Source organism: Vombatus ursinus, unplaced genomic scaffold (assembly GCF_900497805.2).
Source record: "Vombatus ursinus unplaced genomic scaffold, bare-nosed wombat genome assembly UNPS02015175.1, whole genome shotgun sequence".
In the NCBI taxonomy this organism is placed as follows: domain Eukaryota; kingdom Metazoa; phylum Chordata; class Mammalia; order Diprotodontia; family Vombatidae; genus Vombatus; species Vombatus ursinus.
The window spans coordinates 6,132,888-6,146,841 of NW_020954953.1; the positions used below are offsets into that span (position 1 = coordinate 6,132,888).

At 39.5% G+C, this 13,954-nt stretch overlaps 1 protein-coding gene across 4 annotated transcripts in view; it reads left to right on the forward strand.

Annotated features, from left to right (window-relative positions):
* LOC114031456 (probable palmitoyltransferase ZDHHC14) overlaps nucleotides 1-13,444 on the forward strand; it is a 326,338-nt gene extending 312,894 nt beyond the window's left edge. For 2 of the 4 annotated variants that reach the window (XM_027846519.1, XM_027846520.1), the window contains exon 9: nucleotides 12,747-13,444. In XM_027846519.1, the coding sequence (XP_027702320.1) occupies nucleotides 12,747-13,148 (402 nt within the window). In that variant the 3' untranslated portion in view covers nucleotides 13,149-13,444. The remainder of the gene's footprint in view (nucleotides 1-12,746) is intronic. The other 2 variants (XM_027846521.1, XM_027846522.1) reach the window with 1 other exon arrangement.
* The last annotated feature ends 510 nt before the right edge of the window (nucleotides 13,445-13,954 follow it).

Below are 13,954 nucleotides of genomic sequence, written 5' to 3' on the forward strand. Positions count from 1 at the left end.
ACAGCTCTTCACTTTCCCTTGACAAGTCTTCAAGGGGTGATGCTAGAATGAAATGGTCACAGCAGTCTACCAGGAAGAAAGAATTCTCTGGGTCACAGCAGAATCATTTAATTAGAGTGCTTGCCTTGGCAGAAATTTAACCAACAGACCAATGGTTCCCCACCCTTGGTTTAAACTTTTGCTGAGTTCCCTTTGGTGAGGTTTTCCTTCAGTTTTACCCCGAGGGCTCTGGATGGTTTTAGACTAGTTTTCTCCTCCTCTCTCCCACCGTGATTTCTCAGGTTATCAATTTGGGATTTGGCTGGCTACTGAGGATTCTCACAAATGCACATAGATATAAACTCTAGGAGAAGAAAAGATTGGGTGTGGGGGGGGAGGGGATGGGTATCTAAGAACGCTGGCTTTTCTGCCCTCCTTCATCTCCTCCAGTTTGGCTAAAGAAGAGAGAGTCAAGGTCATGAATAAATCTGCGAAGATTTATTGAATGCAAAGTACTACATTGTTTAGTAGTAACCATAACACATTTATATAGCACTTGAATGATTACAAAGCATGTCCTTACCACAATCCTATGAGATAGGTCATTGTAGGTATTATTGTCTCCATTTTATTGATAAAAAAGCAAAGGCTTTAAAACAGTTAAGTAATTTGTCCAATATCACATAGACAATAAGTGACAGGTGTGTGAGGCAGCTAGGTAGTGCAATGGGTAGAGCACCAGAGCTGGAGTCAGGAAGACACATCTTCCTGAGTTCAAATTTGGCTCAGACACTTGCTAGCTGTCTACCACAGTCCTGGGCAAGTCACTTAACCCTGTTTGTCTCAGTTTCTTCATCTGTAAAATGAGCTAGAGAAGGAAATGGCAAACCACTCCAGTATCTTTACCAAGAAAACCCCAAATGGGGTCATGAAGAGTTGGACACAACTAAAAACGATTTAACTGATAGAACATGAGTCTGTTCAGTGTTCTTTCCACCATTCTATACTGCCTCTAGATGCTAAACTTATGGCAAGGGCTGAGACAAGGCCTGCAGCTAGCCCCACCACATTTATATGTCCCTTAGCTCCCCCACTACTAAGTGACCCCTACCAGCAGGAATGTGCTGACTGTGGGAGCCACCTACATGAAGAACTCTTGCCCTCGCTCAAACCTTCACATGGGCTAGCAGGCTTTTTTTTTTCCCGCCAGGTGGTAGAAATCTATTTTCCCTTCATTGGAGAGAACTAGCTAGGTTTGCTGTGGGGAGGTCAATGTGTCTCTTCACTCTGTCACTGGCTTGAAAGTTCTAACTAGGAACATTTAGGTTATGTATAACTTTTAGTCATTTTTTTAAAAATCTCTACTTCCTTCTCTCCCCCACGGAGGGATGGAGTCTCTAGTATAAGGTGCTTTATAAAGAATAGATATGTTAGCATAGAGTCAGGGCTGGCCCTGAGCATAATTATGAAGGACTTACATTTTGTCCCCTTCACCACTTTTCTCTGGAAAGGGATCGTGCATTCAAACTCCTTTCAGTCTAACCTCTGATGCTTACTGCTATGACCTTGGGCAAGTCACTCTCTGGGCATCGGTTTCCTCATCTCTAAAATGAGGAGATGGAACTAGATACCCTTTGAGGTTTTGGTTTGGTTTGGTTTGGTTTTTTTTTTTTAGCTATTTTTTTGTTGTTGTTCAGTAGTTTCAGTCATGCCTGATTCTTTGTCACTACACTTCAGGTTGCCTTGGCAAAGATACTAGAGTTGTTTTCCATTTCTTTCTCCAGCTCATTTCACAGACTAGGAAACTGAGGCAAATAGGTTAAGTGACTGCCCCAGGTTAGGGTAGCTAGCAAGTGTCTGAGGCCAGATTTGAACTAAGGAAGATTAGTCTTCAGGACTCCAGGCTCATTACTCTTGTCTACTCCACCACTCACCTCAAGATCTATGATCAAATAAGATAGCCAATGTAAAATACTTTGTAAAACTTAAAACACTACATAAATGCTATTTATTATTATTGTGTTGATCCTACAAGTGCCTTCATGCTCTCACCCCTCATCCATCCTCTGTAAATTGAGAGGGATATATTTGATGGCCTCTGAGGTCCCTTCCAACTGTCAATCTCTGATCCCCCCCCCAATCCATCCAAATCAGCTCTTAGGATCCTGTCACACCTTATGGAAATAAAAGTTTCCACAATGAGTCATTTTTAGGAGTGCTGTCCTGTCTGGGGACTCGACTGCAAAAGAAAAGGATCTTAACTCACTCAACCTGAACACTGATGGTCTTTATTTATTTTGCGTGCTGCCTTAGCTGAAAGAGAAGAGGCTGTACAGACATAGGGAAAAAAAACAAACTGTAATATAAATCATAGATTTAGAGCTACAAAAAATCTGAGAGGTTATCTAGTCCAGCCCATTTCATTTCATAGTTGAAGAAACTGATACCCAGAGAGTTAAAGTGACTTGCCCAAGAAAGCAAAAGCTGTAAAGTGACTTGTATGATTAGATCATTGAATCAAATTCATTGATCTTTCTATTCCCACAGGGAAGTAGATAATTTCATCTTGCCTGATCTTAGCAATAATAATAGCAAATTTCCCCCAGCCCCACAGTGATTTATATTTTTATTTACATACCTATTTCTGGAGCCTCACTGGTGTAAAACCTTTCCACACACACACACACACACCTCTGCCTTAGTAAGACTTTGTCAATGTATTTCTTTTCCTGTTTTCTTCGTAAGCCTTATCCTGTCACTACCACCAAGGGAGGCTTTGTCTTCCGTGAATGTAATTTCAGGTATAGGCAAACAGGTGGGAGAATTATTAGGGGAGGGGGAAGAGTCATTATGGTGTCCCTGACCTCTCTGCCTACTAATGGGAGATGAGTTTGCATAGGCTACAGTAGGATTAGCTGGTAGATTGGATATGTCATTTACCCCCTCTCTTAATGAAAGTTTAGACAAGACATTGTCTTGATAGTTTCTTATGCTTTGGATCAGGTCAGATGCAAAGTAAAAATCTATGATAATTCAGCTCAAGGGAGTCCCCTCCCCCCAAAATCCTTTCTTTCATCCTTCCTAGAACTCTCTTTCTCAACTTAAAAAACAAAATATGAACTGATTTCAGCTAATCTATTATGAGTAGTCAGACATTATACACATCACTGAAAAGCTTTGCCTAAGGAAACACTGGGATCAAATGGGTGGTCCCAGCAAGTCCTACATGAATTATTAGCCTAGTATAAGTGTGGCATCAAAGACCAGAGACAGTACTAAGGGTAGAACCAACAAGAGAACTCATCCTGTGCCCTTGAGGTCAGTGGATGCTTAACCTACTGCTGCCCCCTTTGCCAGTCATAAATGCTGCATGTTACAATGAAGCATGATTTTCTTGATTGGAAAGAATGATCTTTGCCCTCCTGGAAAAAGCAAACCTTGGAACCAAAGATCTTTAGCACCAACCATATGTGGCAGACTGAGTTTTACTACTAGGTATCTTTGGTCAGGATTATCTTAGTCTTCTTTCAATAATCCATTTGCTTTTGCATCTAGGGACTAGTATCTGAAGCCTAAAATGAAAATGAGTCATTATAAAATTACTCAAAAGGAAGACAGAAGATGAGGATAAGATGGTATCCCAGAAATTAGAACTAAAAATTTTCAAGGCTTCTATGTCCTCATGCACTCCATTATTGCAAGGTTATCTGGGTACTGATAAGCTATAGCCCGGATGGGAAGCTAAAGTCCCTATTAAGGCCAGATTTTCCCTTTGATAATATTTGACAGATATGAAAATTCAGCTCTCTAAGTGCTAAAGCTTCATTTGGGCAGTGAATCAGCTGTCAAAGTGACTTAATTGAAAGAATGTCAATGCACTGGTACTATAGATGTGACTTTTTGTGCAGTAATAGAAACATTACTTGATCTGGCCAATGCCCTTACTAGACACCAGCTTTCTATTCCATTTTCAAGGTCTCGACTCATAAAGAGTTCTCAGAAATATTAGTAGGAGAAGGAAATGGTAGTGTTTATTTCTCATTTTACTCTCCTTACTGGGTAAACTGCTACTTGCCACCAATATGAGTACTTGTTTTTACTTGGGAGTTTGTAGTTTGTAGGACTGATTAAATTGTGACCATAGCCCAAAGGCTTCTGGACATACGTGCCAAGATAAAAGTAGTAAGATGAAGGTTTTAATGAGAAAAGAGGGAAGAATGTTGTCATCCTCTGCTGGCAGAAATGGAAAACATTCCCAGCAAGAAAAGCAGAAGAAAAAAAAGGAGGGAGAGTGAGAGGAGAAACAGAAAAGCCAAAAGATAAGGGAAAAGAAAGTATAAGAGGCATCTCTGTGGGTGGGATTACAGATGTGCATAAAGAAGGTCATCTTCAGAGTACAAAGGATATCTCCCTCAGAATTCCAGCAGTTTGGAGACATGAGGAGAAAACCTTAATCATTTTCCATATCAATATCTTACCAGTAATTCTTTTAATGTCATTTTTTGAAATGTCTCCACTCAAGAAATGATTTTCACAAAAAAGAAGACAAGGAAGATTATGGATTTCTAAGGATGTACTCGTTGCATTATATTATTGCTAAGATCAGGCAAGATGAAATTATCTACTTCCCTGTGGGAGTAGAAAGATCAATGAATTTGATTCAATGATCTAATCATACAAGTCACTTTACAGCTTTTGCTTTCTTGGGCAAGTCACTTTAACTCTCTGGGTATCAGTTTCTTCGACTATGAAATGAAGTAGATTGGACTAGATAACCTCTCAAATTTTTTGTAGCTCTAAATCTATGATTTATATTACAGTTTGGTTTTTTTTCCTATGTTCTAAATCTATTTTTGTTCTACATCTATGATTCTATAATCTTTTGGCTCTATGATCCGGTAAACACTTAAGAGTCAGCCAGAGATCAATAGGGAAGCTATCCTACAAGAGGAATCAATTCCTCATACACCCATTTAACCATATGTCCAAAAATTGGATGTGGACATTGAAATGGTGATCAATTATGGTTCATTTGGTCTTTATATTCCCAGGACCTTGCATTGCTCTTTACACACACAGTTGGCACTTGTTGGATTGGAAAGCTACAAAACATTACAAAATATTTTCAAACTGCTTGTGGTCACTTTTGTTGATGGTCCCAAGAACTGTAGCCATCTGTGATACCCCTAGAAAAATAAAATGGAAGAATCAGGAATGAGAGGGTAAGAATAACTATCAATATGGAGGTAAACTTGATGTGTAATTTCATCAGTATAAAGACCTCCTGCATGAGACAATTATGTATGGCATCCCCTTCTCTTAAATTTTTGGTCTTAGGTGTCTTAGGCACTAAAAGGTTGCCCAGGGTCACACACCCAGCATGTGTTCCTGGTACCCAAGCCAGCCCTTTATCCGTTATTCTACACTATCTCTTCTTCTTCAGTAACCAGAAGGAAATATAGATAATTGTATGTGGCTCAAAAATAGCCTTTCTGTTTGTTCTCCAACTCTGCTTAAACAGCAGTAACTAAAGTCAAGGACCCAAGTCTACATTGAAAATAAAGTAGATATTTTGTCCAATACTGATGTGCTTGCTTCTGTGTGGCGCTCACATGGATTAAAAAAGACAAAGTATATTTCTCCCAGCTAGATGTTTGAATTTATTTAAACCCTATGCCTGATAAACTGGATGAAATGTATTTCTTGCAATTTTGACTGCTGCAGTCCAGCCAGTGTTTGTTTCCATTTTTAATGGTGCATGTCTTTGACAGTGGTGAGGTGGAAGATCTATGTAAATGCCCACTGGAACTTGTTACATTTTTTAACGCAGCAAAAAGGAGGGTTTTGAGCTTTGGCTCACTCAGAACACATCAAACTACAATGTCAACACTGCTGAATCAAAAAGAGCTGTAAGAAAAGCAACCAAACTCAGTCAGGCTCAGCAATTTCTTTTATCTTGAATGTCATGGGGAAAACTAGTACACAAGGAACAAAAAAGAGGGGAGAAAAAGAAAACAAGTCAGTCAGTTAATAAACATTCATGAAGTACTTACTATGTGCCAAGTACAGTGATAGTGCTAAAAATACAAATACAAAAAATAGATAGTCCCTGTCTTCAAGGAGCTTACAATCTAATGGAGAAAACAACATACTAAAGGAAGCTGAAAAAGGGGCGTGGGAAGGAAGGTACCCAGCATGGGGGCATGATAGAGGAGTCTAGAAGAGTGAAGCCAACTGGGAAATGAAGAAATGGCGGGCTTGAGTCACCTCTTTAAGTAGAGGTTCTGAGAGAAGCTCTCCACCATCCACTCTGATGGAGGAGCAGTGGGCTACTGAGAAGGTGTGTGATCTAAGGCTGAAGTGATCTTGAAGGAAGTGAAGAAAGAAAGGAAAAGGGTAAAAAAAGATCATAGATTTAGAACTGAAAGGAACCATGGTGGCCATCAAGTTCAACTCCCTTCATTTTACCAATAAAGTACCCAAGACACAAAGAAGTTAAGTAATTTACCTGTAGCCATATAGTTGGCATCTGAGATAGAATTTGAACCCAGATCTTCTTGCCTCTAGGTTCAGCATTTTATCCACTACACCACAATGTTTCTCTTAGATAAAGGGGGAAAAAGACATTGTCATCATCATCATCATCACCATCACTAGCATTTACTATAGTGGTTTAAAGTCTGCAAAGTACTTTATACGTTAACTCATTTGCTTCTCATAACCCTGTGAGGTAGATGCTATTATTATCCCCATTTTAGAGATGAGGATCATCTAAGGTCGAGTGATTTGTCCAAGATCATACAGCTACCAAGTGTCTAAATTAAGATTCCAATTCAGGTCTTTCCGACTCCCAAGTCCAACACCCTATTCACTGTGCCACCTGGCTGCCATCTACTAGTACAAGCAATAATTGCCAGGTTTTAGTTTTTTCATCTGTACAATAAAGTGGCTGGTCTCTAAGGTCCCGCTCAAAATTTTGTGATTCTTTACATGCTACAGGTTGCCAATCCCCAGAATAGAATTTACCTGAAAGTTTTGAATAGAGAGCCTTCCTTTCAATCACCAAAGGAAAGAAAGACTCTAACTTTTAGTTTCATCTTCCCTTCAAATCAGGGGAGATTTCGGCAGGTAAGATAATTTCATTAGAGAATTGATAAGTGGTTTTCATTTTAGAGAATTGATAAGTGATTCTCATATCAAGGAAGAACAACTAAATTGAGATCACAAGTTCTCACAACTGGAATCTCGAGACTATCTTTGTTGGCAAGGCCCCAGGAATATTGGGAGGTTATATTTAGTCATGAAGAGTTGGAAGCATTATAGAAGTACTAGCTGTCATCAGTAATTTCAAATGGTTATTTTCAAGTAAACTTCTTAGCAAAGGACATTGTATTCAAATCCCTGGGATACTTGCCAGAAAATGCATGTTTAACCAGGGAGCCTTCCTCTTATTCCTCCATCCTGTCAAGATTGAACCAATTTCCTAAACTATACAAGGAGTTCTATACCAAAAATAACAATGATAATAATAATAATAATACTATTATCATGAAACTGGAAACTAGATTTGGTGTCAACTGCTTAGCTACTGAAGGGGCTGTGTTCATTCCTCCATTAGAAAGTATAAGAATGGAGGCAGAAATTCCCTGCAAGGAAAAAGAAAGCCAGGTATTTGGTTATGAGGCTCACTGGGCTTCAAAAAGTATGGCTACGGGGGCAGCTAGGTGGCACAGTGGATACAGCACCATCCCTGAAGTCAGGAGGACCTGAGTTCAAATCCTGGCCTCAGACCAAACACTTGACACTTACTAGTTGTGTGACCCTGATTGCCTCACCAAAAAGAAAAAAAAAAGAAGAAGAAGAAATATGACTATGTTACATTGATTTTAGGTCAAACTGGTAAAATTAGTATCAAGTAAAGCTTGACCCTTTGACTTCACCCTGTTTCCCCTCACACCCACACACCTTCAATGAGGTTGAGTCCTATGGTAAGAAGTAAGTGGCCTTGGAATCAGATGATATAGTGTCATAGTTCTGACTTATTAGCTATTGAGCAAAGTAAGTCACTTAACCTTTCTGGATCTCAGATTTCCTCATCTGTAAAATGGGGATAATAACAGCACCTACGTCACAGCTAGGTAGCACAGTGAACAGCATGCTGGGCTTGGAGTCAGTAAGACCTGAGTTCAAAGTCAGCCTCAGTTATTGTTTAACTGGCTCTGGGAAAGTCCCTTAGCTTCTGTTTGCCTCAGTTTCCTCATCTACAAGATGAGAATAAAACTACTCATGTCACCCACCTTACAAGATCTTTGTGAGGATCCAATAAAATCATGTGTGTAGAGCCCTGTTGTTTGTTTGTTTATTTTTGGCCAGGCAACTGGGGTTAAGTGACTTACTCAGAGTCACACAGCTAGTGAGTATCATGTGTCTGAGGCCGGATTTGAACTCAGGTCCTCCTGACTCCCGGGCTGGGGCTCTATCCACTGCGCCATCTAGCTGCCCCAGTAGAGCCCTTTTGTAAGCCTTAAAACATGATATGAAGATTAGCCATTATTGTGAATTATTGTAAAGATCAAGTGATATGATGTCCATGGAGCCCTCTGAAAATGAGTTGTTTATTGTTGCTATTAGTGGTCAAGAGAAAAACTCAGCTTTTCCCTAAGGGTTGATTTTTCACTTACATAGATTAAAAAAGTATTTTTTTCATGCCCTATGCTATGATAAGAATGTGCCAGGCACTGCCCTGGAAAAAGAAAGGCAAAAATGAAACAATCCCTGCCCTGAGGGACTGAGTCTCTATAGGACACTGGGAAGAAGAAAAAGAGGACCACTCATAACATACACAAAATAAATACAGTGTAATTTGGTGTAGATGGGGTGTGAGGGCACTGGGGGGGGGAGGGGGGAGGGGAGATCAGGAAAGGACCTGCTGTTGGACGTCACCCTAGTGCTAATCCAGGGGTAGGGAACCTGCAGCCTTTTGGCCACATGTGTGTTCCCCACCCCTGAGCTAATCAGCAAAGGAAGCCAGGGATTCCAAGAGGTGGAGATGAGGAAGGATTGCATTTCAGGCATGAAGCACAGACTGTGCAAAGGAGAAGTGTCAGGAGATGAAATGTCATTTGTAGGGAACAGCAAGTTAGCCAGTTTGGCTGAGATGTCGGAGTCCGGGCTGGGGAGTGATGCACGATCAGTCTGGTAAGATCCACTGGAGCCAGACCGTGAACGATTTAAATGCCAGACAGAGGAGTTAATAGTTTGTCCTAGAGACAAGAGGAAGCACCTGAAGTTTTTCGAGCAGGCGAGTCTCATGGCCTGACCTGTGATTTAGGAATGCCAGTTGGGCAAGAGTGTGGATTATACAACTAGAGACAGCCAGGTGGTAGAGATGATAGAGGGCTGGCCTTAACTTAGGAAGACTCCTGCCTCAGATACCTATTAGCTATGTGACCTTGGTCAAATTACTTACTTGACCTCTGTGGCTCAGTGTCCACAAATGGCAAATGAGGGAGTTAGAAAAGATGACCTCTACCAAGGTCCCTTCCAGATTTATATCTCTGGTCCTATGTTTGAAAAAGGAAAGACTGGAGGCAAAGAAACCAATTAAGAGATTACTGGAATTATCTAGACAAGAGGTAATGAGAGCAGGACCAAGAATTGTGGCTATATGAGTGGAGAAATGGGGGTGACCTTGAGAGGTTTTGAAAAGGTAGAATTGATAAGACTTAGTAAATGATATGGGAAGTCAGGAAGAGTGAATCTAAAACTGAGTGACTGGAAGGATGGATATGTGCTCTATGGGGAAAGGAACATAGGAAGAGGGATGAGACTAGGAGGAAAGATAATAAGTTTCACCTTGATTATGTTGAGCTTGAAATGTCTATGGGATATCCACTTAGAGATCATCATAGTTAATTTTCCCTCTGCCTAGAAAGTGGTATAGTGGATAGAGCCATTTGTCAAGGTCTTACTTGGAATTTTCACTTCAAATACTTCCCTACACCCTACCCCTAAATTTGATGATTAGGGTTGATTTCATTGACCATAACAGTTACCAGTCTTAGGTCCTGGCTCTGCCATTAAATAGCTATGTGACTATGTCACTTCCCTTAATTTTAGTCTTAATTTCCAGTCTGTCAAATGAGGGAGTTAGACTAAATAAATTCTAAGGTCTCTTCCAACTCTGAAATCCTATGACTTTAGAGTAAGTCACAGTTTAAGACTATCTGAAGGAAAGAATGGTTCATCCTATAAAACTTTTAGATTCTTATAAGCAATTAAAAGTGAATCAGAGGGAAGGGAGAGGAAAAGGGATGCTAGAAAAAAATGTTGATGATGTAAAATATCAATCAATATTTATAATATATATATAGTATTTTATTTTTTCCAATCACATGTTAAGACAGTTTTTAACATTCATTTTTTAAAAATTTTGAGTTCCAAATTTTCTCCCTCCCTTCATCACATCCCCCTCCCTAAGACAGTAAGCAATTTGATATAGGTTATATATGTTCAATCATGTAATACATTAAGTATATATTTTTAAGTGAACCAGAGGTATTGATGACGGCAATAATGAAAGTTCAGCAGCAGACCGTTCTTGGGCTTATGGAGAACAGTCTATTCCTGGGATTCAGAAGCTTCCAAATTTTAAAGACATTCCAGTGGATCTGTGATCTCATCGATGGGTGAACTCATCCCCCCAACCATGAACATCACAAGTCATCCAGGCTACCATATGCATGCAATTCCTTCCTGTGTCCTCTCTCTATATTTTATTTTTTTAAATTTATTTATTATTTTTAGTTTCAACATTCACTTCCTTAAGATTTTGAGTTCCAAATTTTCTCCCCATCTCTCCCCTTTCCCCACCCCCAAGAGAGCGTGCAATTTGAAATAAGGTCTACGTATACATTCACATTAAACCTATTTTCACATTAGTCATGGTTGTAAAGAAGAATTAGAACCAATGGGAGAAACCATGAGAAAGGAGAAAAAAAAAGCAAATAATATGCTTCTATGTGCATTCAGGCTCCTTGGTTCTTTTTCTGGATGTGGACAACATTTTCCATCATGAGTCTTTTGGAGTTGTCTTAGATCCTTGCATTGATGAGAAGAGATAAGTCTATCAAAGTTAGTCTTCGAACAATGTGACTGTTATCATGTACAACGTTTTCCTGGTTCTGCTCGCTTTACTCAGGATCAGTCCGTAAAAGTCTTTCCAGTTTTTCTGAATTCTGCCTGCTCATCATTTCTTATAGCACAATAGTATTCCATTACATTCATATACCACAACTTGTTCAGCCATTCCCCAACTGATGGGCACCCCCTCAATTTCTAATTCTTGGCTACCACAAAAAGAACTGCTATAAATATTTTTGTACATGTGGGTCCTTTTCCCATTTGTATGATCTCTTTGGGATACAGACCTAGAAGTGGTATTGCTGGGTCAAAGGGTATGCTCAGTTTTACAGCCCTTTGGGCATAGTTCCAAATTGCTTTTCAGAATGGTTGGATCAGTTCACAACTCTACCAAAATGCATTAGTATTCCAATTTTCCCTCATCTTCTCCAACATTTATCATTTTCCTCTTTTATCATGTTAGCCAATCTGATAGATGTGATGTGATGTAATGTAATACCTCAGAGATGTTTTGATTTGCATTTCTCTAATCAATAGTGATTAAAGCATTTTTTCATATGACTATCAATAGCTTTAATTTTTTCCTCTGAAAACTGCCTGTTCATATCTTTTAACCATTTATCAATTGTATAATACTTGTATTCTTGTAGAGTTGACTCAGTTCTCTATATATTTTAGAAGTGAGGCCTTTATCAGAGACACTGGTTATAAAAATTCTTTCCCTTTCCCTTTTGTTTTCTGTTCAAAAACTTTACAAGTTAATGTAATCAAAATTATCCATTTTGCATTTCATAATGTTCTCTGTCTCTTTTTTGGTCATAAATTCTTCTGTTCTCCATAAATCTGACAAGTAAATTATTCCTTGCTTTCCCAGTTTGCTTAAAGTATTGGCTTTATATCTAAATTGTGTACCCATTTTGACTTTATTTGGTATATGGTGTAAGATGTTGGTCTGTGCCTAGTTTCTGCCATACTATTTTCTGGTTTTCCCAGCAATTTTTGTCAAATAGTAAGTTCTTATCCCAAAAGCTGGAGTCTTTGGGTTTATCAAACAATAGATTACTATAGTCATTTACTACTGTGTCTTGTGTACCTAACCTATTCCACTGATGCACCACTCTATTTCTTAGTCAATACCAAGTAGTTTTGATGATTGCTGCTTTATAATACAATTTAAGATCTGCTATGGCTATTCTAACTATATTTTAAAAAGGAAACCATTTGTAGCATATGAAAGGACATCTCTGTTCCCTGAAAATTGTTTTAGTGAATGTATTTTAAAATGATGGTTGTGTAGGTGTACACAGGCTACCATTGTCATATACTTTGACTGTGTAACATTTACTGGAGTGGTGTATATGATATATTCATTTAAGTGGATTATTTAGATGCCAGATATGAATGTTTTCTGTGTTGCCATAAATAACCAGAATGAAACCTGGATATCTGTGCATGCATTGCTTTTTGGCAGTTGTCTAACTGAATTATTACTAATAGATTTTTCTCTTCTCACATCCTATTCTCTCCATGACTTTCTTCCCCTTGCATTTCACTCTCTTCTCATGCCTTGGCACCTTTCGACTTCCCCAACCTGCTGCATTTTCCGACTGCCTCCTGCTCTCCAGTGTGACCAAGATCAGTGCATTCAGAGCACCAAATTCGTTTTGCAGGCTGCAGCCACGCCATTGCTCCAGAGCGAACCAAGCCTAACCAGTGAGGAGCTCCCTTTGCCAGGAAAGACCACACTGGGTGCTCCCTGTGCTACCTTGTCCCTGGGGCAACCAACACCACCCTCCTCCATGCCCAATCTCACATCAGAAACTGTTTTGACAGATATGATACCATTGAAAGAGGAACATGATGGCCATCAGTTCCTTACACCAGAGGAAGCCCCCTCGCCCCCTGGTATGTTGTCAACAGGCAGTCCTATCACACATAGTCACACCCTGCATGTCCTAAGCTTGGCCAGCCAAGACTCATTGCATGAAGACTCCGTGCGTGGCCTTGTAAAGCTCAGCTCAGTCTGACCAATATGGACAGTTGGCATGGGGGCGGGGGAGGCGCAGTGCACTTTTCCAAGGACTTTGCTACTCTTGAGACCACGTGTGGAAGCCAGCAAAAGAGATCTTCCCAGCACTCCATATTCTAATTCCATCATGGCCTCGGTGATGAGGATACCCTGTTGTGGGTTAAATGAACATCTGGAAAGTAGATGGATCGATTTGGGGGCAGGTCCTAAAGCTCATAATTTTGTCTTATTTGACTTTCCTTCCCTTTCCCCAATTTTTCCTCCCCTCCCACCCTTAATAAAAACTGAAATTGATACCAACAGTCCAGTTTTCTGAAGCCTTGGGCAAGTGGGAATTTCCCAGCAGCTGGAGTCACATTTCTGAATCTTTATTTCAGTAGAAGAAAGATCTTGGGATATAAATGCCACATTCTGTGTTCTCTATTATTGTAATATGCACTGGTTAAGGGTTTATGATATTTTGTGGCCAGATTGAAATGCATTTAAGTGTTATACTACTAATATTTGAATTAGACAATTTCCATTCTGTTTATTAATTAAAAGAATTTTAAAAGAGAAAGAAGAAAAAAAAAGAGTAGTTGTGGATTTACATACCACACTGTAGTATGTGTTACAGTTGTGTTGGTATCAAGAAGAAGTGCTGCAATTTTTTTTTAGTTGTGACTTTCCAAGTTCAGTTTCATTGAAGGACAGTTATCAAACTGAAACCAATGGACAATGTTATCATTTCTCAACCATTCAACTTTATTATCTGTGGATAGGTAGTGCCTATAATACCCTGGGTTTTATCACATTACTTATCAT